At 47.5% G+C, this 25,870-nt stretch overlaps 3 protein-coding genes across 9 annotated transcripts in view; 1 reads left to right on the forward strand and 2 right to left on the reverse strand.

Moving 5' to 3' along the window:
- The first annotated feature begins 367 nt into the window (after nt 1-367).
- Nucleotides 368-5,234, forward strand: uts1 (urotensin 1). Its single transcript, XM_035421024.1, has 2 exons — nt 368-1,128; nt 1,727-5,234. Exon 2 carries the CDS (start codon nt 1,753-1,755, stop codon nt 2,257-2,259), a length of 507 nt encoding a protein of 168 aa, XP_035276915.1. The 5' UTR covers nt 368-1,128; nt 1,727-1,752; the 3' UTR covers nt 2,260-5,234.
- trim54 (tripartite motif containing 54) lies at nt 4,291-17,939 on the reverse strand. Of its 2 annotated transcripts, XM_035421022.1 has the most exons (9): nt 17,687-17,939; nt 15,390-15,562; nt 13,364-13,538; nt 10,849-10,944; nt 10,118-10,351; nt 8,949-8,971; nt 8,314-8,438; nt 8,035-8,155; nt 4,296-5,218 (listed from the first exon to the last, which is right to left on the reverse strand). In XM_035421022.1, the coding sequence occupies exons 1-8, from the start codon at nt 17,852-17,854 to the stop codon at nt 8,055-8,057; spliced, it is 1,095 nt and encodes a 364-aa protein (XP_035276913.1). In that variant the 5' UTR covers nt 17,855-17,939; the 3' UTR covers nt 4,296-5,218; nt 8,035-8,054. The 2 variants fall into 2 exon arrangements, 1 of the variants encoding a protein (XP_035276913.1); XR_004765626.1 differs by lacking the exon at nt 8,949-8,971 and having other exon boundaries at nt 4,291-5,218.
- A 3,202-nt stretch (nt 17,940-21,141) lies between these two features.
- Nucleotides 21,142-25,870, reverse strand: part of dnajc5ga (DnaJ (Hsp40) homolog, subfamily C, member 5 gamma a) — a 15,708-nt gene continuing 10,979 nt past the window's right edge. For 2 of the 6 annotated variants that reach the window (XM_035422802.1, XM_035422803.1), the window contains exons 5-6: nt 25,103-25,188; nt 21,142-22,612 (exon numbers count right to left, since the gene is read on the reverse strand). In XM_035422802.1, the coding sequence (XP_035278693.1) occupies nt 25,106-25,188 (83 nt within the window). In that variant the 3' untranslated portion in view covers nt 21,142-22,612; nt 25,103-25,105. Of the gene's footprint in view, nt 22,613-23,278; nt 23,322-25,102; nt 25,189-25,870 lie in introns of all 6 variants that reach the window. The other 4 variants (XM_035422806.1, XM_035422804.1, XM_035422805.1 and 1 more) reach the window with 4 other exon arrangements.

Consider the following 25,870-nt stretch of genomic DNA (forward strand, 5'->3'; position numbering starts at 1 on the left):
TTAAGTATATGGTTTTATTAGCAATGGAAATAGGCTTAAATTCATTGTTTAAAGGTATGTCCATGAAACTTATATAGCAAAATGGAAAGATCCTAAATTACTATTCAAATACCTGTTCAATAAATCTACACTTTGATATGGTGTGACTTCAGAGCAATTAGTGCACTGTCCCCAATGAATTTGTACGCAGATTAAATGTAATTTTGGCTAAAAAGAAAGGTTTTAAGAGTAGTTTCCTGTCTTCATTATTATTATTATTCAAAGATGTGCTTTTCCTTTGTAGCTAAATGAAGCGAATTCATCCTCTCCGACATCTGAACAAGCGCCAAGCCCTTTTCAGGACCATGGACAGGTCTCTCGGTATGCATGTGTCCGGCTCGCGGGAGCCTGCGGGGCTGTTCTACACATTTACTCCGATCTCTGCCAGAGATGTTCGGCCATGCGGAAGGGCAGCACGACATCAGTCATGCCACCTTTCGATATTGCTAAGAGGTGCTGTTCTCTTTACGTAGATGCCCCCAGAAAGTGTTGGAGAGACTGTGGTTCTGATTCAAGCATAGCCTACTCGCACATTCACTCGTGAATCCACTTGGAAAGATCCATTCACAGACAGCAATTCGAAGTTTAAGCCTAACTGTCTACTGTTGAGCTGTTAAGGAGTATGTTTCCAGATCGCACTGCATTAGGATTCGCTGTCTACATTGCATCTCGTCGTCCTTCTAGAAGTGCTGGGCAGAATTTACGGTGATCCTGTACAAATGCGATACACACTACGACCCTCAGGAAAAAATCGGACCGAGGTGAAATGAGGTAGGCTATCTTACGTCTACCTTGAGGGGGGGAAAAAAAGATCGAAAAATGACCTGCTTTTAGATGTCTCGTTCTGACAGGGTTTGCGAGAGCATCATCTGATGTTCCTCGCACTCTTGCCTGTAGTTCCATCGGAGTCGTCTAATTTACAAGCAGTTTATGCACTTCCACTGACGTCAATGGAGCAGTCTTGGATGCATATAAACATTCGTCAAGAAGCGTTCCATTCCAATCTCATCCAAGCAGGACTTTTCGGACCAAGGTCTTGAGTACCACTTTTCTAACCTGTATAAAACTTTCCAAGCTTCAGAAGAACAGGTAAGTTGCTTTTTTCCTTTGTTTCCGTTGTATTTTCAAAATGCGCTTGGTGAAAACTATTAAACAGCACCAGAAAGCGACTGAAAACAGAACTGGAGGCTAATCCTTCCGTAAAGCATCTACTTTTGGTAGCTATCGTTTAATTTCTTATACTGTAGCCTAATGGATGATAATAAACATAAGATAATCCTGGCTAAAACTGAAAATGTATTCATTTCACGGCAATGGATTAGATACAGTGAAGCAACGCATTATGCTGATAAGATTTCCATAAGACTGGATTTCTACCTGTTTGCGGAATTTTAGTAAAGTTGTTCTATGGGATGTTACGTAAAAATATGATTTGGTCCTTTACATTGAAACTAATGGATTACAGATTTACATGCTGCACTGTTGTAATCGCAAAGGCATTTTCAAATTTTCAAATTTTTGCGCAAAGTTTTGCGATAGGTTTTATTAACATTTGTTTAATGTTAGATAATTACAATTCATATCTACTTACACGCAGTGGAACATTTAGCATGTGATGCAGTTTATCAGGTAAAACCAGAGTAACATTTCGTTATTTTATTACATTGTATGCATGTCTTCACCACAGGACCCCACGATTTGCGCCTATCCATTATGAAGCCCGTTCCGCTGGTCCTGCTGATAGCCACAGTACTTCTGACTTCTCACATCCCCCCGAGCGCCTGTCGACCAAGGGACCTCAGCAGATTCGATGGGCACGGTTACAAAACCCAAATGGACGAGGTCTTGTTGAAAGCGGGCGACAACGCCGTTTCATACCTCATAGGAGAAAAGATTCTTAGGTATTTGCAAAGAAATCCAAGATTCCAGAAGGGTCTCCTGCAGTTTCCTTTAGACAACCTCCAGGTTATGACGCCACTCACTACAAAGGAGCTCGGTCACCTGGCGCGCAGTTTGCCGCTCACAGAAGAGGAGCGGTCGCTGGACGAAGGCAACAGTCTGGAAGACTTCGCGGAGCTTTCCAAGAGGAACGATGACCCGCCAATCTCCATTGATCTCACTTTCCACCTGCTGAGAAATATGATAGAAATGGCGAGGATCGAAAGTCAGAAAGAACAAGCGGAACTAAACCGCAAGTATCTAGATGAAGTTGGCAAATGATCTTTACCATTGACACGACAGAAAAACAACAGGTTTTCAAAAACAAACGAATACCCTTGGCACTCCTTGATCCATGAAATAGTTTTACCTTTCCTCTTATTCAAACTCTTGCTAACTACCATTCCACAAAAAAGGTATTTCACTCAAAAGGAAGTAACACTGTTTGTCGAAGGCTCCAGTGAACGTGAAAATGGTTCGACGTACACCGCCCAAGACTCCCTCTTCTTTTGCTCATGGTGGACACGTGCAACGAGGAAACAAGTCTCAAAGAAACATTTACGAACCTTGAACATAAAGAAAGGGACTTCAGTATTTTGCTCCACCTCAATTAATCCAAGAGTGTGATTTCCAATAGGTCTATATTTGGAATTCGAATATCTGTGGCTGACCAGTATACCTTAATTAGCCCATTTATAAACAAGTGATGTTGAATCAATCGTTTGAATGGCGTGCAAAATAATTTCCTAATGAAACATAGGCATCTTATTAAAACAAAATATTTATATTGTTGGCGCCATTCATTTTAGAGGCTCTTCAGTTGGTGATTTAGGCTACTAATAACGCCACGGTGATAATGGTTTAATTTGCTTCACCTCTTGTACAGTCTGCCTTATGGACATCATCGCATCATCGTTCTTTCAAGCATAGTCCATGTTGTGAACATAGACATTTTTCTTGCCAGTATATTTTACTTACATCTGCATTTGTACAGGGTTTCTTCCAGTGTTAAAGTATTTGGAAGTTGAGGTAACTGTCTAATTTGTCGATTTTGTCAATACATTAGCTACTTCTGTTTCGGCGAAATGATTTGAAAAATAGAAATCTGACAACTTGTCTGGGCATCTATTTTCTCACAGCATGTGACTTTAAAAATAATTATCCCCCGTTGTAGGCTATATGTAGAACGAATAATGTTAATCTGGTCTAAGAAATGCTGTCTTGTCTGTGTTGCATCATTTCAATAATCACTTCGTGTTTTCCTTTCCCTGAACGTCCAAAACAATAGCCAACTGATAAGGGTATCACTCTCTGAAATAGCCAAGCTTTGTTAATAACGAACAAGAGAAAAAAGAAAGAGATTTGTAAGATTCTACAGGATTTCTTAGAAACTGAGAAAGCTTCATTTCCCTCACACAAGCTACTGTAATGATCAACAAAGCAACACCTGCACATTACCACTGGTCGCCTCCTAGATCTTGGTACGTTTTTTCAGCCTATCACAATCTTCTCCCTGTGAAATAGCTCTGTCGTTAGAGCGACCGACTGATCTAGTAGTGCCTACAGTTATCTGGTTGGACCAGACAGAATATTTTTCTCAAAGGAATTTGTGTTTTCAGCGTCCCCTAAAATATTGTTCTCCCATTCAATCCAATGAACTGTACAAAAGTCTTTACACGGCATGCTTATTAAAAAACAGAAGAACACCTTACGTGTAGCCTACTGCGGAATCGTTATACCGGTCATATGGTATGGTTTAACTCTAAAACGCTCTTTTGCAGTTTATAGTTTGTAATAAAAATATCTGGAAAGTATCGACTTTGTTAGAATCTTAAGTTTGAGTACAGTAATGAATTAAGTAATTATGGCACATCAAGGAAAACAATGTGATGTTTGTTTACGATCGCGAAATAAATAGAAATAAACAGCGAGAGACAGTTCTGTAGCTTATGTGCAATCATCGATAAAGTGCCTTTTGAAAACACTGATTTGAAGTGCACAATTTATTGGCGCCTTCTCGCTGCGGTCCAGTCACGGCTGTCCTTTACTGTTCAATCAACAGTAGGCTATTCATTCATGAATGATGAGAGTACAGTAATAGCATTTGGCAGCACAGCTTAATATTCAACTCAGGGGAATTATTGATTGGTATAATTAAGCAAGCTCCTTCAAACTGGCGGGTCATCGTGAAAAGGCTTACAGTGTGGTATATCTCAAACAGTACAGGGTTTTTAGATCTTTACTGAAAATCAAGTAAAACTAGAAAGGTGACTAACTAGCAAATATGTTATTAGAAATAAGACCAAAACAAAATAACGTAATGGTATGAAAATTTATTTCTAAAAAATACAAAATGACAAAATGAAAGAAACTGAAATTACATAATGGATTGCCCAACAATAATTCAAATTAGGCTGATCATTAGGTTCATCATTCAGTGTATAGCTCAAACTCTCTCAGCAACCTGCTTATTTTTCTCTCCCTTATATTATATGCAACTTCTGCTTGGAGGGCAAGTGTATAAGCTTTCTTCAATCAGGGTTAAGGGTATGACTACTGGAGAGTACTGTGATATTTTCTTATGCTATCTGTAGAACTACTCGGAGGTTTTACTGTTCTGTACAGATATAAGCAAGCTCGGTCTTGGAGAGAAACCCCATTATATTAGCCTAACCCCATCACCTCTCAACAAACCTTTTACACATTTTCACATACGGTATTTGAGAGCTCTTTGGTGTCACAGGCAAACTCAGACATGCCCTGTACTCTGTCCTCACCAGCAACGCACACCTGCTTTTCATCAACATCAACCAAGATACGATTCATCTCTGTGGAAAAACCAATGTGTAAACTAACGCCTGTGAATTGCAACGACATTCAAAATAACAAGCGGAGAAACAACAACATAACACACCAAGTAACCTGATTACCACACAGCATGCGTCACTCAAGCCGAAACTATATTACATTCAATATTTGTAAATGATGGGATTACATTTTTTTTCATAAAGGAAATAGAACAAGGGAGTTTTTTTGCAAGGTGGTCAAGCTGGGATTTAGCCCACCCACTGTGTATTTTTTTTTTTTGTAAGTCTCCCTGTGGTGCTGTCACACATGCGAACAGAGTATAAACATATGACAGGTAGATGGTGAAAGCTGTGTATCGAACATCTGGTTGTGCTTATGGGATTATGTCAAACCTCCTTTGCAAGTCCCTCTTCATTCCTTCAGTGAAAATGACCTACAAAAAAAAACAAACAAAAAAAAAACAATAAACGTGAATTACACTCAGAAATCTGAAACAGTCGGTATTGTCTCCATTTCCTGACGGACCGGGTCTATTTTTAAAGTTCAGCGAAAAGACGTGAACACGCAAGGGAGGAGGCTGTAATTGTGTCCTCTTCATTGCACGGATGTTGAACCAATCTTCTTGTTAAGGAACAGGAACAGTTTCTTTTTTCAGTTACATAAATCGCCTAGTTTTTGCCCCAGACAAATGGTTGCCATTTTAAAACCCAACTGCCACTGAGAATAACTGTAATGATATTGGCCTCTGAGACTAAACGCAAACAGTAATAATACAGTCCCTCATTTGCATGCGCACAGAGAGATTCCTGGCCTTCAATCATTATTGAGAGTGGCGACGCCGAGGCGTGACGCAACGGTACAGCCATCTTACCGCCTAACTCTCCCTAAGGGGATGGGTGGAAAGAAAGAAAAACAAATCACCGATGCACTTGCTTGTTTCGAGAAACCGTGCGCATCAAACAGGCCCGGACACCAGCCCCCCGCCGGTGATCTATCTCCATTCACAGTCAGAGAACTCTCACTTTTGGCTCTGCCCCTGACCAGGCGGACGTCCAGCGGCAGAGCTTTATCATCCCCGCCAGAGTTTCCCCCATCAATAACATTTAATCTCGGCCTCGTCACTCCCCCCGGCCGCGCGCGCCCCCATCAATCAATCACGGGGTCGACAGCGGCGGCGACAAGGTCAGCGCCTCCGAACAGCAGGTCCCGGTCTGAGAGCCATATATCCCCGCCGATCATAAACCGGGAGAACGCGCGCGGTGAGAAGTGGTTATTAACTAATGAGGGGTGTCGGAGCCGCATCCCAACGCTGCTGTTGATGAGGAACGGGGGCGGAGTCTTGTTTCATCGGAGTTGGAAGGGACTCCGGGACTTCCCAGGGTGCATTGCGGGAGCAGTGCGGGCTGGCACCGCAGCGTGGCGGTTGCGTACGGGTTTTGAACGCCACCAGCAGTGAACGAATAGATCGGCGACCTGCTGGCGTCTCATGATTTACTGTGGCTGTTGACCTTTGAAGCGAGAGGAGATGCCACCTCAGACACTGTGTATCAGCTGAAACGCAACCTGGGCCAGGGTCGACCTGTCACACACATTACTGACTTTATTACTTAATGTTCAACTGTTTGCCAAGGTTTTTTTGCCCACAGGATTCCATAAATGGCATCTGAAAACTACATCCCGTATGACCAAGGCTACATTTGATCTTCTGTATTAAAGATACTTATAGATTACTCACAGTTCTGTAAGTAAAATTGGCATTGCCTTAGATTGCTCCTTATTTGTGCCCTTGATTAAAAAAAAAAAAAAAAAACATCTATAATGTATCTAAAGGCAAATAAATTTTCCAAATAAATTTTGGGCAGGGAGATGACACATCGCTGAACCACAAGAGACCATCAAAGACCTTCCTGGGTCCAAGTGGGGTAGGGGGTTAAATGAGGCAAAACAAACATGACAATACCTGCCAAAAAGAAAGAAAAAAAATCCCTGTATTTACAATGGAAGTGATGACATCATCACTTGGCTCCGCCCTCACCAACCACCATGACATTAATGTGAAGTGGCAGCAGCCTTTGATAAGCTCCAATGGAAACGAGTATGCGTTCCCCTCTGTATCTCTCCCCACCATTGATCAGCTGCAACACCCTTAGCAACAGCCTTACAAGACTGGCTTTCTGATATAAGAGGTCATTGCATTTCGTGAAGAGGGAAGATGCGATTGATCACGGGCAGACTAAAATGCCACGGTCACTCTCCTCGGAAACGGGTTCCTTGGGAGGGGGTGCGCCAGCAATTCCACGTCTTATGAAACGGAAAACACCAGGTTCATAAACTTAATGGCATTGCTAAATGTTTCAAAGTCAGCAAAAACTATACTTAGCCGAAGATGGCGAAAGACGGGCGGGAGCTTCTAGCTGCAGGACATAAGAGGGGCGTGGCCTTAACGCTACGAGAACAGTGACGCCATCAGGTGGGCTCGTTTTTAGGACGTCTCCACAGGGGATGGAGGAAAATGACTATATACATGTAAAAAAAATTAAAATTACGCACTGACAAAATTGCCTGCTGGGGCGAGCATTTGGAAAGTGCTGTGCAGAATGAATAAAAAAGAAGAAATAAATGTGCCCTTAAAGTAAAATTCTACAACAGCAGCAAAGATTTTCAGAACCACAGGCTAAACCAGACCCGTGGGCATCCCTAAAGGCCCCATGATTGGCTTAAACTACAGCAGTGCACCATTAGTGTGTGGACTCACTTCGGTACAAAAGAGAGAAGAAACTCTGCATCATCAAAAACAATCTGGGAAATCAAGGGAAAAGGCATGGAGAGCTTGCTAAATCACTCAGCAGGAGAAAAACTCCTTTGTCACCAAAATAAGCGGATTAATTCAGGAATAAGATCACCCTCACCCCCTAGATTTATGAATAAGATCACCCACACCCCTAAGACTTAGGAATAAGATAGCCTACACCCTTGAGATTTAGAAATAAAATAAACCATACCCTCCAAGCAGTGGAATAGTGGCAACAGTTCAATGGAACAGAATATAACGCAGGCGTATTCAAATCTGGCCCCCAGATCAGTAGTACTGCTGGTTTTCATTCTTCACCTCTGATCAGTACTGATTTAAACCTGACACACCAGGTGAGTTAAATCAGTGGCCAATCAGTGGCATTAATGGTCTCCCTGATCGAATGGCTCCACAGTTCGCCATGATGTCATACTTGGGTACCTGGGAGGAACACTGACCTGGAGAAGAGCCAGGCGGACTAATGTCTCGCAGACTCCCCTTCTGTGCTGGGTTGGGCCGCCAGATCTTCAGCCCCATCCTCTGGCGTGGAGCCCTCCTCCCCCTCCTCCCCCTGGCAACCTGCAGCAGCACACAGCCCAGCAGTGTCAGAAACAGCTCAGCAAATGGAGGGGAAAAAAAAGAGGTCATTAAAAACTGTGAGAGTAGTTGCCGGTCGAGCCGACGTCACCGGTGTTTGCAGGTTTTTTGGAAACGGGTCAGAGGCCGGGTGACCTTACCCGGCTGGAAGTCGATGGTTCGCAGCATGTCGGCCACGTCGTCGGTGTTGATGATGAAGTGGTCCATGCTCTCGTAGCCGTGCTCCGTCCGCTCGATGTTGGAGGCCTTGGCGGTGTCCGTGATCCTGTCAAGGGCAGAGCGGTGATGTCATGGCTGGAGCTCGGACAGATAAAAAGAGACGGACGATGACGGGCGGCGGGCGAGCCTCTGCGCGCGTTCCGGACAGTCGCCATGCAGGTTCGGGTTAGCCACTCCCCCAGGCGCCTCCGCGGGCGAGCGCCTCGTTAGGCCGCAGACAAAACAGGCAAAGCACAGCAAAACGGCAGCCAGCTCCCACACAACTAAAACGGCAAGTAAACTCTGAGTTCAACGATAGTCAGGTTAAATACATTTCAAATTGTTCACTTTATGGATGAACTGTTGCGTAAAACTAAACAGTAAAGCGATGTCATGGTCCAAATATCGCTACTGTAAGTAATTTATAAGCAAAATAAATCACATGGAAATAACACACACAAAACACAACAACATGGCATATAAACAAATGAGGGGACACTGAATGTGTTATCAAAGCATGCCCACAACAGCAGAATTAATGCAGGAAAACATCACAGCAATGCAACGTCTTTCTTACTTCTCAAACACCTCCTTGGAACTCTGCGGATGGCAGAAATAACAGAAAACAATGAGAAAACACGACTCAAACTCTCAGCAAATTGATAATCTGCTTTTTAAAAAAAATATATCCTTTTGGGTAAAGATTTGGTAAACAGAATAGTAGTAGTATTTCTATACCATTACTTAGAAGAGTGGAGTAATAGTGTTTGTCCTCATTTGAAATGTTTGGACTGAGGTTAGTGTTTTCCATGGATGTAATTTTAGTTTGGAGGCGTGAGCCTTGATCGTCTCAGTCTTTTATTCTCTGTTTTTCTCAGTCAGTCGTTCAGCACAAGGCCGCAGGAGCGAGCGAGATCTACGCCCGCTACATAAACGCACTGCCGCGCGGTAAATCACCCGCCGGCGGCTCCCGTTAACGCCCCAGGGGCGTAAAAACGAAATTCAAGACCCTTCAGTCAGTCGGTCGGCTTTACTGGGGTAGTGTGCGGAACAGTGTGTGTTCGTACAATCCATTTCCCGCTTCCAGAGGTTTAAGAGGTGGTGGTGTGAGGAGGCAGACTTTCATGTGTGCTGGCGCTGCTCCAGAATGAGTATTGATAGCTGGGGAGGGGGGGGGGGTTTCGGGGGTGGAGTCAAGGGACACAAACTGGAGTGTCAACAGCGAGGGGGTGGGGTGGCTACAAATCAATGTGTCACCCCAGCACCAGGCTTCCAGAACACTTACACTACAGTATTCTGATGAGAAGATGCGCCAATCAGCCCTTTGACTGCCGTGTGCGTGACGACGGAATGTCCGGGTAGCCATGACGCTCCTGGTAAAGGCAGCGTATTCAGTCTATTCGCTCATTCATGAGCTCTCTGCTAATTACGCAACTGCAGCATGTGATAACAAAGCTCAAGAGCCGCTTCCACACTATGGATTTCAACCCAAGATCGCCGATGGCGAAAACGTGCTAATTAAGGACAGCCATTTTCATAGCCTCCACCACTGCTCATACTTGTAAACCCATTTACCAGAGCCTTTGGGTGCACCCTCCCAGTATAATATGAGGCCTAAAGTCATATATAACGGGTGCAACTAAAGAAATGCAGCAGATTGACTTTTTACATACCGTACATTGGTTTAGTGACATCTATCTCCGGTGCATCACTGAGCATGTGCGGGTCCAGTACAGGGTTCCGTACCTGCAGGAAGACGGCCATCTGCGGCTCCTCCATGGAGTGGATGGCGGCCTCCACCAGCTTGACGGCCCCCTCCAGGTGATCGCCGTGGCGACGGATGAGGGAGCGGACGTGGCCCAGCTTCTGGTCCTGCTCGCGCCCGATGCACTGCACCAGGTCCTTCTTGCGCTCCTCCAGGATGGCGATGAGCGTGTCGAACTTGTCGCACAGGTGCTGCTTCTGCCGCCGCCCGTTCTCCTGCAGCCGCGCAGTCAGAAGGCTTCACACATACTGAAAGCACCCGCGCATCGGGAGCTCCACCCATTATTATTATTCTTTTTTAGATAACGGGTCCAACAAAACAGGGCATTACCACACTGGTTTATTAGCTGCTCCACTGGGAAAAAATATAAGTCCGTCAGATAATTAGGTAATTACCGTGTAGAAGCTTAGATCAACGGCATAAGTGAAGTATACTGTTACACAGGGCTATCCGACTGTGCTCCTGGAGATCTACAGTCCTGTGGGTTTTCACCCTAACCCTAAAAGAGCCACCTCATTCACCAGCTAGAGATCTCCTTGAGCTGCTAATTAGTAGAATCAGGTGTGCCAAATTATGGATGAAATGAAAACCTACAGTCGAACCTTGACTTGACTTGACTTGACAGTAGATCTCCAGGCACAGGGCTGGGCAGCCCTGCTGTAACAGGTGATGACTTGGGTCTAGGAGCTAAGAGATGTCTCGTTCTTCTCACCTCAATAGTCCTGCAGATTTCCTCCAGCTGGGAAATGAGAGCCTGGATTCTGTCATTGCCCGCCACCAGCATGGCTATCCCGTCACTCAGCTCTGTCTGAATCACAATACAGAGGCAGAGGTAAAACACCACCACTCAGCGCAACGCAACACAACACAAACACAGGAACAGTAAGAGAATACACCGATCATTCATCAACTCGCCCAACACAACTGCAAACCCAGTGAAGCCAGATCTCTTGGTAGGACACAACTCAATAAGGCACAGAAAGACAGAGAGAGGCTACGCAATCACTCACTATCTGAAACACAACATCACTAAGACAATGACGGGCCACAGGTCTCTCAGCCATTCTCTATAACACAACCCAATACAACACAACACAACAGGCCCAGAATTTCGGGAGAAGAATCGGTTGTACAAACAATCCCTTGTTAATGCCACTTCTCTGTGAGGACACAAACAGGATATTGAGCCGGAGTCTTGAGTCGGATATTGAGTCCGGAGGTATTTTACATCGTAACATGAGAACAATTACCACAGAAACAATGACTTTTTTTCCCCTCTTAAGCTACTGTATCCTGGATTGCGCTATAATTGCGGCAATGCAATTGTGGCTCAGAAGTCAAGCAAGAACAACACACAACCGACCTCATTATCAGTCAGCAGTTTCCCCAATCATCAGGAGCCATTAATGATTGCTGACTGGTTAATGTAATGATTGCTGATTGGTTAATGATTGCTTGAGTGCCTTTGACCTGCATCCATCAGGCTCTTCCACTGGCAGCTGCACAGTCCTCCAGTACGGTAACTGCACAGTCTGGTGAGCGCCTCCCTAAATCCACTTAGGACATTACAGTGGTGGGATTGGCCAACAGCTCTATATCCTATCCTGGAGTTTTTCCCTCAGAGCACATGAATCGTCCTCTGTCTCACCTTCCTTTAGATCTTAAGCTCCAAAGGCGGTTTCTACATCAGTGTCTTTTAGAAAGATCGATACAGACCCCATTTCAACACTGCACTGATATGTGCCCATAATTGTAACCATATAATTATAAAACGATACTTCGCGCTTGGAAGAGCATAAGAGCAATGAGAAGACTGTAAGCGAACACAGAGTTAAAGCTTCACTGGGTTATTAATATGCGTATGACTGGCTAACTCCGCTATTGTTCGTCCAAAAAAAGGGTCCCCCGTCGGTGGAGGGTGACCTTCAGTCAGGATGATGTTACTCGTAATAAAATAACATATGGTGTTCGCCCAGCACTTAGCTGCTGATTACGGGAGATGCTAATGATATTAGTCACTGTTTCACTTAGGAAGCCGAGAGGCAGTCCCCGCAGTGTCCAACGCAACGGGATCCGCGCGGAGACCGGAGCCACCACCTGAATCAAATTCCTTTGTTACGAGTGAGTCACTCATCCGTGGAGGAAAAAATAAATTAAAAAAAGATGCGCGTATTAATTTAAGAACTGTTTGAATAACCCCCGCATGGCAGGATCTCATCTTACGGCAACACCCGGGGAAATAAATGCTGAATCTTTTGGCGGGCAGGGAAATAAAGTCAAATAAAATAAAATAATTGATGGCGTCTTTACGCCGCGACCTTCGTTTTGCTTGCGTCCGACCGGCGTCCAAATAAAAATACCCGCAGCGCCGCTTCAGACCCGAGGCAAAAACGCAAACTGGCAGTATGACTGTCGGATTTAGAGGCCGAAACAGGAAGCGGACCCTCTCCGGGGAGGGTGGGGGGGGGGGGGGGGGTATTGGGTGGGGATGGGGGGAGGTGGTGGTACCCGGCCAGAGACGGCGTGCCAGGTTAGCGCCGCCGCCACCGCCGCCGCGTGCCAGAGGACGGGGGAAGAGATGTGACCCTGGCGTGAAAAAGGGCTGCAGGAAGGCCAGGGCGGCTGCCAGCACTTGGAACCCATCGGACAGCGAGAGCTACAGCGTTTCCCCTGCCGTAGCCCACAGACCGTCCGCCACGCCACCCACTCCGTAAATAGCACTGACACCATCTTCTCCCATTACTAAGAACACATTAGCATACCGCAAGCTTGGACACGACGATCTGGAAGAGCTCGACGATGAGCATGATGATGACCTCACTCCCGGTAAAGGTACTGCTTATCATTTTCGCATTTCGCCTTATTGTTCTTAACGTTATATTTTATGCCAGGTAAAAAAAATATGCCAACTGAACACAATTTATACTGTCTTCTACTGTGGGTCTCCATATCGAGCACATCAAGGAGAAAATGTACAAATGTGCAATTACTTGTTCTTGATCGTTTCCCCCAGCAGGTGGCAGTATTTCCACCAGACCAAATGTCAAACGATCACTTCGGTCAATAAAAAAACTGGGGTGAACGTAAAAGGTTTATTGCAATTAAAGCACAGTTGAAATGAAGCCCCTTCCGTTGTAGCAAACGTGACAACTGCAGCGTATTTCCCTTTTTATTTAAAATACGCTCTGTGTCATAGGGACTCCCCTCGCCTCGCCGCGTAGGCCTACCTTCTGTCGTTTGTAGACGTTCTGCAGAGGCGCGACCTCGCAGTCCTTGTGCGCGCCGAACACTTTGCACATGGAGCAGGTGGGCGTCTCGCAGGTCAGGCAGTAGATGTTGATCTTCTCCTCGCCGTGCTCCTCGCACATCAGCTGCTGCTGCTCCGACTTCGGGTGGATGGGCCTTCCCGGGGGGAATTGAGAGGGCAGGGGGGTTAAAGACAAACGCGCTTATCAACGGGCCGTTTCAATCAGCGAGTTAATCGGGCGCTTCGAGCAGGTCGTCTTTAACCTCCGCAAACGGGCATCAGAGTGATGGCTCTCCCCAGTGTCACACTGTGGCTTGTGTTATATGCATGTGCTGACCTTAAATGCAAAAAAAAAAAATGAATTCTGTGAACCGCGGACTGAAAGTCCGTCACAAACACGTAATCAAGCGTTTTTAGCCTAAATATACGATCAAGTGTACAGCAATCAAACGCCCCTGAGGACAGCCTCAGGCCTGGGAGTGAAACTGAACAGCATGGCCGTGTTTCTTCAGCTTCACAGAGCTTCAACTTAGGCCATGTGACCAAATATTTCATATTGTATTATTGTGTAAAAAAAAAAAAACAAGCAATCTGTAAAATGTATAAAAGTAAAAAATTTAAAAAAGGAAAATAACACATATCTTAAATCATATCAAACATTAAACCTCTTTTCATTTTACTACGTGAGATGAACATCCAGCGAGAATATAGCAAGAAGTCCTTTAGTGAAGTTTCTGAAAACCCGGCCACAAGGTAGTAAAAGAGCGCCATCTACAGGAGACTTGAGAGCAGAACACGTATATAGGACTATATGCAGGAAATGACATTAGATCGTATCAGATGGCTGGGGCACATCTCATTAGCTTCCAACTCGCCATGTCCACAGAAATTCAACACCAACCATTTAACACGCGTCATTAAAGCCCCTGGAGGATGTTTTTCGCTAGATATACCAAATGGTGCAAAATAGCATCCTCCACAAGTTATAGTCTGGATTAATGCTAAAGATGCAACTGCTGCATATCCAGCAGGCTCTGAATACAATATGCCTTTAGGAACCAGCCAGAAATGTGACAGGATCAGCTTACTAAACCATAACCCTAAGTCTGGACATTATGTAAAAAATGTAATGGTTAGAGAACTGGGTTTGTAACCCAAAGGTAGCAGGGTCAGTTCCCACGTTGGACACTGCAGATGTATTTTCAGCAAGGTATTTATTAACGCTGTGAAGCACTGAAAGGGTGCCAAGTGTATTTTAAGATGCTCCGAGTAATTTTACAACTCCAGTACCTATCCAACCCATTTACAGTTGATTTTAAAATTGACCTTTTCATTGAAGGCTTGGTGAAATGGCCTCTCTCTGGTATACCTGCAATGGACTTGACTGAATGTGATTCCGGGGGGGTGGGGGGTGGGGGTTGGAAAACTGTGGTCATAATCAAATATCACGCACCCATTAGCTCCAGGTACGCGAGCGTGTCATAAGCAGGCCAGTGATTTAGTGTTCTCTGCTGCACAGATAAAGTGTTCTGGCTATATTTAGGGACAGGAAAGAACCGGCCATGTTGGACTCGGACACGAGTTTGTTTACGTGACGCTGCGACGGCTTCAGCGCAACGCGTCGCATTATTACAGCGGCGAGATCCGCGATCTGACACTTCATGGTTTATGTAGCAGCCAAACTGATTGTGAATTGTTACAGAACTCTTGACATCAGTCTCAGCGATGGCATTTATGAATGAGCATACATTTGTTATGGCACAGAAATAGTTTTCTATCTCTAGCCTCACAGGTGAAATTAAGGGAGAGGTTTCCATCGTAACCCATTAAAACCCAGATTTCTCCCAGAGATTTCTTACATAAGCATCTATAGCCATCTAAAAAATACTGACAGATGGAGAAGGACCGATAGAGACTTCGGCAACTTCAGTTGCCCGTGGGCTTAAATGGGTTTTAAGAGACTTTCTGGTGAAACAGAGGTTGACAGTGATGATAAAGAGGCTGACCTGGCGGACTCCTGCTTGTAGAGGTCGATGATGTTCTCCACCAGCAGGTTCCTCTGCAGGCCGTACACGCCATGGCGGTCCAGGACCACCTCGTGCCGGCAGGACGGGCAGCGGAAGCGCCCCCCGGTGGACACGGACGTGGAGCCCCGCGACTGCCACAGCGGGTTGGAGGCCTGGGCCGGGGTGGGGGTGGGCGCGGGGGTGGGAAGAGGTCAGCACATGCACCAGATTTCAGAGGGCTGGCACAGTGGAGCCATTCAGTGACCATTTATGGTAATTAATGCACTGCAGTACATTGTAAATATGTGTAATTTCTAACAAAAATATAATGATAAATACAGTACAATTCATAGCACTGCGCGCACGCACACACGCACACTCACACACACGCGCACACACACTGCATTATGTGATGGTGGCAATAACTGCATAGTTGCCCGTATATTGTGTGGTTTCGCAGTTTATTGATCATGTTTCATGTGAAAATATTTTCGGTATATTCCATTTCCTGTCAGTGACAGCTGACGGGCGAGGCCTTCTGGCCCCCGAGGGAGGAATCGTTTTTCACTGAAGTGGAAACTTTCCATTTCCAATCGGTCAGTGCTAGACCGCCACTTGCCCGTGGAAGTAAGTGACGAAACAGTCAAGTGATACTTTAACACGTCATTTTTTTTAAGCAGACGCGCAGGGAGTTTACAGCTGATAATGGTTTCGCTTGAGCTGCGCACTGAGGAGGTGCTAACTGACGGTACGACAGGACTTCAGAACCTTTAGCAAGCACGGCTTCTACAGTTCCACCTCTGCAAGTGAGCTGTCATCAGTGTCACCGACAGCCAAGGCTGAACTGGTACATTTTAACATTGGGTTGAAATCTCTCATTTTCACCCCCACTGAACTGGTAGAAGTCATACAGGGCTTATAACTGATATTACTATGAGAGTTGATTTTGCACCCATTTAGAGAGACAAGGCATTTTTAGCCACTGGTAGATACATTTCAGAATGCTGACCGATGTGAAAGGCAGCAGCTTTTTTAGGATTTATTGCTTTATTATTATTATTATTATTATTATTATTATTATTATTATTATTAATAATAATAATTTAATTATAATCCTTTTTATAATGAGTCAGTTGCTTTTATAGCAATAACATTTGGACACAGGACCCAGGTGAATATGATATAATTAAAAAAAGAAAACAGAGAGGATGGTCAGCCATTCAGTCACATCTCGTTTCCAACCCTCACAGCTGTCCCTGGGCTGTCACCTTGGCTACAACGGACTTTGTAGCACCAGCATCTATTGTACGAGTCTCGAGACAGAGAGGAAGAACGACCCCGAAAAGGCCCTGGTGTTATTTTCTGACTGACATTAAGGATGATTCCACCGGCTCGCCACTCGACAGCGATGACTCAAATGCTCGAGGATCCCAGTTCGTTTTCGGCGATTACAATCTCTATAAACATCAAACGTTACGTCGCTTAAATTCAATCCGCTCTTTATCGTAAAACAAACTTCGGCTAAGTTCGCAGCGAGCTCTTGTCGGGTTCCTAATAAGCCGCCGCGGCGGAGACAGCTGCTCTGAGGTCGCTTCTATTCTCCGTCGCCCCTGGAGCCGGTGAGCCAGGCCTCGTTTTATCCCCGCTCTCTGGGGACGGGACCGAGAGATCAAGCTCAGCTTTCCTCAACCCCCTGCCGTTTAAAACACCGAGCTCCCCCGTTAAAGGCAATATTACTAAACTACAGAGTTAGTTCCCCTCGTAACATTTGCCTTACTGCAACTCACAGTTCCCCTCGTAACATTACCTTTACTGCGACTCAAAGTTCCCCTTTTATGATCAACTTCTGAGTTATTTCCCTGTTAAAACCGGCCGCAGGAAAACACTGGATTTCCCCATTCACCTGAACAGAGGTCACATTAAAATCACCTCCCCTGCTCAAATCAGCCTCACCAAAACAATTTCCCTGATAAGCCAATCGGACTTTCAAAAAATTCGAGTTGGCAAGTTAAGATTGTCCTTTTGTTACTCTTTAGTTCCCCCGAGTATAAATCTGCTTCATTAAAACAAGGTCTTATCCTGTTAGAATTAGTCTTACCAAAACAGTGGTAACACTGAACTGGGCCTAAAACAAGGACTCCTGTTAGTACAAGTGCCAATTCAAAGCATCCTGCTGCCTTAAGTGGCAAGTCACAGCACAGTTTGTTTGGCACCTCAGATAGGAGAACTGCACCCGACCCCCCCTCGACCCCCCTTTGTGTTGAGCAGGACGGGGGCTGATGGGATAGCGGCCCTACCTGGAAGACGTCGTTGGCGCACTTCCTGCACAGGTTGTGCTGGCAGGGCAGGATGACCACGGGCTTGGTGAACATCTCCAGGCAGATGGGACAGATGAGCTGCTTCTCCAGGCTGTCCATGGCGTTGGTCTCCCCCAGCAACGGTTTGAATCCCAGCGCAAAGTTCATCCCAGCCGGCCGTGGACCGCTCCCGCTCGTCAGGAAACCGCTCGAGTGACCGACCTGACCCAGCTCCCCGCTGCCCCCCGACTCGCCTGCCCTTCTCCCCTCTCTCCGGCCCCGCCCCCCCGCCCCCCTGCAGGGCTGATTAAACGCCCCCGTGATAATTTTAGCCACAGTTTGTTCTGGGTAGGGTTACTGTCCAAACCTCTCTCCCCTCTAAGCACTGTGATTGCACCCAAGAGTAACTATGCTGGTCTGTGTGTGTGTGTGTGTGTGTGTGTGTTGCGTGTGCACGTGTGTGTGTGTGCGAGTGTGTGTGTGTGTGTGTGCGTTGCGTTTGTGTGTGTGTGTGTGTGTGTCTGTGTGTGAGTGTGTGTGTCTGTGTGTGTGTGTGTGTGTGTGTGTACAGGGGGGAGGGTGATTAAGGAAGTGAAATTCCACGGTCCATTTTTATCTCCGTAAACACCACAGACCTTTTGACTGGCAGGGAGGGGTACGGAACATTTGGCGGGGGAAGGCCCAGGCCCCGCGTACCACAGAATGCCGAGGGGGGGGGGGTACTGGACGAGCAGGCGCCAAATGCCGCGTCGCGGTAATACTTCGCATTACCGTTCAGAAACGGCCTCCCGCTGCGTCTCTAAGTGCCAATCACCGCGCGTGACTGAACCTCTTAGTAAACCATGTTCTATTAATTCTTCAACAGACCTTTTTCAGGTTTAAAAAAAAAAAATTCTTAATTTAAATCTAAAAAACCTTATTTCCTGAGCAGGTGTTTGTTATGTAATTGTAATATGCTTTTTTCCCCCCTGTGCTACAGCAGCTGGAAAAAACCACAGGGGAGGGGGGGGCCACAGCTGTTCTCCACGACCTCAGTGTGACCCGGAAGCACTACCTCCTTCCCGGCTCTCCATAGGAAGGAGTGACGAGGTAACTGCAGAGCGTCAGCAGAGGGAGCAGGGCAGAGCAGAGCTGAGCTGGTAATCAGCTTAAGGACACATTTATAGGACATGGAGTAAGCCAGCAGTCAGCCTCTGATTCACCTCCATTCATACCGTCGCCCTGTGGCATACTGCTCATCCTAGCCAGACTATAACTGCCCCTCGGCTTGGAAGTCCGTGTGGCGTTTCCACGACAAAACTCACAATTCCTGTGAACCAGGGCTGCCCAACCCAGTTCCTGGAGATCTACCATCCTGTAAGGTTTGCAGTACAACCCTAATTTTGGCACTCCTCACTCTAATTAGCAGCTCGACAAGAGCTGCAGCAGTTGAACGAGGTGTGGCTTTGTTTGGGTTGGAGTGGAAAAACCTACAGGACGGTAGATCTCCAGGAACAGGGCTGGGCGGCCCTCATGTAAACAGACCTGTCAAAGCTGCCGAAGCAGGGTTGTGTTTTAGACGCTTCAACAAGATTAATAAACATTCATTGGGTGCTTCGACAAGACTAGTATTAATACAAACACAAACATGCCCCCACAGCTGACTGACAGGAAGGGGTGTGGTTTACGTGAGTGTGGGAGGGGCCAGAACACACTTCCTGAAACAGACGGGTGGTGCGGCTGCCACTCGACTGGTGAACGGGTCAGTCCTTCCGGAGCAGGTGCCGAACACAGCGGTGGACTGCAGGGGGGCAGGTACAAAATACCCCAGGGGCAGTTCCCACATTTCCCCGCCCCCAGCCCTTGTAACACAGGGTGCACAGCTGTTAAGAGTAAAATGAACCTAGCCAGTTTGTCATAGAGTACAGTGTTTAAAGTAGTACAAAAATTCCATATAAAATTTGAGAGTTGATTTAACACCAAGATTGTCTCTGTGGGCAAAGATTTCCCTCAAACACAATAAGCGAGGACAATCCACCTTTTGTTATAAAACCCCCCTCAAATTCTTTTTATTCATCGAGATTCAACAATGATATAAATACACATTTACAGAACACGTTTCATCAGGAACCGTTCAGAACGAGAACAAAAATAAAATGGAAATAAAAAAGGAAATCTGAAAGCGTCTGCGGGGAGTCGTCCCGTGCGGCTCTGCACCCTCCAGGAATGAGGGGTTGAGAGTGCAGACTGATCCCCTAACCCCCCCCCCCCCCCGGCATGGTCAAAGAGTGGGCAGCTACCAAAAAAGCAATTTCACTGCCCCGTTTGGCTCTAAGCACTGGAGCCACTATCAGGGCCTCTAGGTTTGGCCACGGCCAGTGATTTTTTTTTTAAAACTGCCCAATCACGCGCTGCAGCCATTTGAGAAAGAAAATAACCCCAGATCATTAAGTTACATACACAATTTTTTGTTAAAAAAATGCACATTGAAATGGATTCATGAAACATTTGCATGATTGCACATGATTTGTGATTTTTCCAGCCTCCCCGATGTTGTCGTCCTTCATTCGATGAGTGAAGGAACATCAGGGGGCAGGATTATTTACAGTTGCTATGGTTTCCTGTACAAAGGGAGCGGGTTGTTTATCCGAAGGTTCACTGCCCGATCGTTACACATGCATTCGGCACGCACTTCAGACGATTGTTCGTGTCATAAAAACTGAAATATGGGACCCATTAGCTTCAGAAGTGACAACATTCCTTTACATTCTTGAAATAATAAAATGGCATTGATAAATCCTGCGAGTCTTAACTTAAAGGAAGATTCCATAAAAGCGAACGATCGTAAAAAATGGTAAAACTTTCAAAAGCCGCCTCCCTTTACAGTGCATTTACTGCGCCTGCAGTTAAATCTCCATTACTGCATTAGCCGCATGGTGCATTGCTGCATGGCGCATTGCTGCATGGTGACTGCAGTCTCTTGGCAAACGGGGGCATGCCATAGCATGATGGTTAAAAAAAAAAAAAGACCCCTCCCCCTTATTTTACGTTTTTATCGTTTGGTGAGGATTGAAACGGCTAACAGCGTTACAAGGACATCACACCTTCCAAATCCACCACAACAATTAGCGCACCACACAACGGTCACATGACGGTGACCGTATCCCACGGCGACAGCGCGGCCCGCAAGGTTCTATTCTCTACAGGCCGCCGTGCAGTAGAGGGTTAAGGGGGGGGGGGGGGGGGGGGGGGGGGGGGGGGGACTTGGCATTAGCCTTGGCATTTAAAAAAAAAAAAGAAAAAATCTGAGCAGATGCGTTAAGCTGGGGGCTTAGCCGGCTGTACTCAAGTTTGGTCGCACTGCGACACACCTCAGCTACGACCACAGATCGTAGCACCGCCCCCACTGCGCGCTGCAAAGCCAATAGAATTTTAACACCATTTTAAATCAAATTCAATCATCTTCAAAAAATGAAATTATTATTTTTTTTGAAGTAAAATTTCAGCCACGATATCATGGTTTTGTTCTCTGGTGGCAGAAGTGGCACAGAGGAGAGTGCGGTTCCATTCGGCTCGGGACAGCACATCTGCCCTCAGCCAGGGGAACGGACATGGGGGCGGGGGCGGGGGCGGGATGGGGCGTTGGCTGGGGCACGGGATGATGGGAGACCTTTTTGGGAGTTGTGGGTCGGCCAGGCGAGGGCGCCGGTCCGTGCCACGAGACTCATGTGGCTTAGGTCTAAAACCCTCAGTCAGCACAGACATGCCGTGTGTGTGGGGGGAGGGGGGTGGGGTGGTTGGTGTGTGGTATTGCAGCGCAAGAAGGCTGGGCGTGCCGTCTACACCCGCCATCCGCATGCCGCTATTCTCAGGTCACGCCCACACATGGGCGCGGTGGTCACGCCCCTCCTTAAAAAATATTACTACATAATATCTAATGTACTATCTGCCACTTTAAAGACCTGTGACAGAACACAGCCATGTTTGGCCTCCACCAAATCAGCGTTTAAGAAGGGAATATCCACTGAATATGGGGTGAACACTAAACTTGGCTTCTGTGAGAAAGGGAAATAACAGTGTGGTTCAAGATGCTTTAGAGATGCAAGCAGAGCTGCTGGTTAGCAGACTTGCGTTACGAAGCTGACTGTATCCTGTCAGTTCCCTGGATTGTTTTACTGGAGCTACATGGCTAAATGGGGGGCCGGTTAACCGAACCCCCCCCCCAACTGAGGCGGGTGGGGGACAAGCGGCCATGACTCTACTCCTTCCCCTTGAACTCAAGTCCACTGGTGGGGTAATCAGCAGGCTGAAACTGGGAACTCCTGCCACTCCAAGAGTCCAGAGGTCACTGTGTGTGTGTGTGTGTGTGTGTGTGTGTGTGTGTGTGTGTGCAAATGACAGGATGAGGGCTGATTCTGTACAGCAGTTGCATGCAGAATATTAAACACATGCACATGAGGAGTCTTCACACCCGCTGATCAAGGTTCCGCATGGGGGAGGGACCTGGGGCGGGGCCTAGAGATAGACCCCGCCCCCACGCCGCCATCCCCCGAGCAGGGCAGACACTGGTCCATCTGGCAGCTGCGTTGGTCCGCTGGTGAGATCACTGCATCGAGACAGAGTCCCGGGGGGTGGGGGGGGGTGAAGGAAACTGTGGCATTAACCCCCCTCCCCCGTTTACAAAACCAGGACTGGCACAAGAGCTCTTCATTCACAAATAAAAACGAACCACATCGCTGATGATTGGAGTAGGGTGGGCGTGGGGGTGGGAAGGGAGCGCTGCTATTGGCCCACGCGCTGATGACGCGTGGCCACGGGGGTGTGTCCAGGGGTTTCAATGTCCACCGCGCTGCCGGGGCTCGTGGATTGGCTGGCTGGCCGGTTAGTGGGCGGGGTCCGAGGTGCTGGCTGTGGAATGCGGCTGGATCACTATGGGGACGTTTGGACCTGTGGGGGTGGGCGGGGGGGAGAACAGAGGAGTTAGAGGAGGAGAGATAGTCTGGGAAACAGTCAAATGACTGATTTTTATGGCCTTTTATTGTAGCCATGGTTCTCTTTTTTATTACACAGTAAGTGCAGTTTATCTGCAGATGCCGTGAGTTTGCATGAAGATAAGACGAAACAGACCTTTCTGCTGAGGCACATCAAGCTAGAATATGCAGGCCTACATACCTTCACTCAATGTTCTATGCAGCACATCTAAATCTACTTCTAAACTTTTTTAAAAATCCAGTTCTCTCAGGATCCGGTTTCTACGACGCCATCAGAAGTGAAGCGAAGCAGACGAGAAGCAGATCACAAAGGCAGCACTGCAGTGTAAATCCCAGCGTTCCGCATGCAAACGGATGCACATCCAGTCACGTGCCTCAGCCAATGGCGGATTAGCTTTCTGAAAGCACAGGTCAGACCCGTGAGGGGGCCCCGCAGAGGAGACGGGCGGCTCTCCGCTCTCTGCAGCGGTACAGGTCGCGCCGCGGTCACATGACCAGCAGGGCCTGGCAGGCCTGGCACGCGGGGGGCGGGAGGAAATGAGCGTGGCGCTACGCAGGAAGAGATGCGCTGCCAAGCGGCTCTGTGCCACCCTCGGCCCGGGCACCACGGAACAGAACCTACCTCCCTTCCCATGATGCACCTCTTCCACCTGGTTACTTGTGTCCTTTGCACAGAAAGCCATGCAGAGCAGGGAGTGAAAGAAGAGAGCGCCATTTTAAACAAGTAATGTGCGTGCGCACACACACAGACACACGCACACACACACACACACAGGCACAATCACACACACACACAGACACACGCACACACACACACACACACAGGCACAATCAAACACACACACACACACACGCGCACACACACACACACACACAGACAAACACAGGCACACACACACACACACACACACAAACGCAGGCACAAGCACACACACACACACACACGCACACACGCACACAAACACACACACACGCACGCACACACACACAAGCACACACGCACACAGACGCACACAGACACACGCACACACACACACACACACAGGCACACACAGGCACACACGCACACAGGCACACAGACACACGCACACACACACAAGCACACACGCACACACAAACACACACACACACGAAACAAGTGCACATGTGCGGACGTATACATACAAACACAAACACACATGCAAAGATGAAACAGTTTGTTCCTTTCCTTTTTTGACTCCACAGATTATTAAGCGATTGTGCAGGAGATGGGCCTGTGGGCTACGTGAACCTCATGCAGTACCGAGGAGGTGTGACGAGGCCTGACAGACGTCCCGGGACAAGGAGGCCTCACATCTCATTTCATCCAGGCAGGAACTCCGAAAGCAGCCGAGACCAGCGGTCTGCTTCTGCACCGCAGGGAGGAGTCAGCTGACCACAGCCCGGCTTCAGCTTCAATCAATACGTCCTTGGCTTCGGCTTAAAATTAGACGCAAGGTTTCATTTTTGTCCCCCCTTCCTCTTTCACAAATAATTTGCCGATTTCGGAAAGCACGAAACTCTCCAAGCTGTATTTGTGAAGACGGTCCTGGAACTCGCGTTTGTGAATGACGCTCAAATCCCGGCCCCTGTTCTCTGTGAACTACGGAACGGGCACCTGACACACGGGGGATAATCGCAGAATAAAATCCCGTTTTGCGGGAGGGACTACGCCACGCTGCCGCGTCGGGCGGATTAATTCGGGCGGTGACGCTGCCGACGACCGCGCGGGACGACCCCCAAACCGGCTGCGACCGGCCGGGGGCCTCGAACCTGCGGTCGTTCACCCTCGCTTAGGGGTGAAAGGGCTTCTCCCCTCCCCAGCCCTCTCCCATAAGCAAACACCTGGACTCATCCCCCCTCTCCAAAAACAACACTTTTCCCCTTTCCCCTACAACAGCAGTCTTTTTTTTTTTTTTTTTTTACCAGCATGCCCTCTTCTGTAGGCCCCCCTTAAATCTCACTCCCAATTATTCAGCTCAAACAGAGAGAGGTCTGCGCTCCCTCTGCTGCCTACAAATCCCATAAGCCCCGGCCCTCTGGCTGCAGGCAGTCTGGGTTTCCTGACGCTCCCCAACACGGGCGTGGCACTGCGGTCTCTCTCGGCTTGCCGGTAAGAGGACCTGGAGCAGGTTTACCATGCGGCACACATGCAGGCACCTGAACAAGGAGGACATCCACAGACAACACGGGCCACAAGACAGGCAGCAGTGGCACGTGCAGGACAGAAGCGCCCCCCTGCTCCCCCCCCAAATGGTTAGTGCGCTGGGTGACAGATGAATGAACCACCAGGCATGCAGCAGAAGCACAAAATGCGACGTGGTGGGGGGGGGTGGGTGGGGGGGGGGGGGGCACGGCGTACGAATGAGCGACGCAGGCGTGCTGGGTCCGTGCAGACGTAACCGCGTTTAAAGTAGGCGGGGCTTACGAGTCATTTGGACTCCGGGAGGGTCTCGCCCGGGTTTTCGGGGGCGGGGCTGGGGATGGGCTGCACGATAACTATGCCGTCACCTGCTGAAGGAAAAACAGAGCGTTCACACCTTTTAATGAGACCCAGCCGCCGTCCTTCCTGCCGGGACACGCCCTACTTGCCTCACCGGACTACAAATCCCATGAGCCCTCTGGCTGCAGGCAGTCTGGGTTTCCTCCTCACAGGGTTGTTTGGGAATTACGGCTGAGCGCTTGCAGATCCCCACTGGAGTGTTCTGTCAATGCCACCTATCAAAACCAGCCTTCTGTCCAGCCACAACTTACTCACCGGTCTTAAAACCGATGCAAGAGTTGTAGCTTTTAAAAAATATTACAAAAATAAACGAGAAACTACAACACATTAGAAAAGAGTAGGCAGAAAATACCTCGAACGGTGACGTGTAAATGATGCACAAAGTGTTCAATGAGGCCTATAATGTTTTCCTTCGAGAGACATTGGAAAGGCAGACACCTTTAAAAAGCACAACTTTTCACAAAAAATCTAATTAAGCAGTTCTCCATCAGGACTAAATAGCAGAGCAACGCAGTAGTGGTTTATTAGCCAATCAGGTTCGCCAGTAAGATGAAAGCCTACTTGTCTTTGCAGTACAGCTTCATCCATCTTTTCTAAACGGAAAACGAAAATGTCTTCTCAGGTACTGTTTGGCACTTCATTCTTTCCCTACAAGCGACCAGGTGGACTAGTCACCGCTACCCAACCCTAAAC

Source organism: Anguilla anguilla, chromosome 6, assembly GCF_013347855.1.
Source record: "Anguilla anguilla isolate fAngAng1 chromosome 6, fAngAng1.pri, whole genome shotgun sequence".
Lineage (NCBI taxonomy): Eukaryota > Metazoa > Chordata > Actinopteri > Anguilliformes > Anguillidae > Anguilla > Anguilla anguilla.

Coding starts and splice junctions, on each gene's coding strand:
- uts1 (XM_035421024.1), top strand. CDS start 1,753: ATGAAGCCCGTTCCGCTGGTCCTGCTGATAGCCACAGTACTTCTGACT.
- trim54 (XM_035421022.1), bottom strand. CDS start 17,854: ATGAACTTTGCGCTGGGATTCAAACCGTTGCTGGGGGAGACCAACGCC. Junction 10,945..13,363: donor ACGTCTACAAACGACAGAAG/GTAGGCCTACGC, acceptor ATTGTGATTCAG/ACAGAGCTGAGTGACGGGAT. Junction 8,439..8,948: donor TCCAAGGAGGTGTTTGAGAA/GTAAGAAAGACG, acceptor TGCCCTTGACAG/GATCACGGACACCGCCAAGG.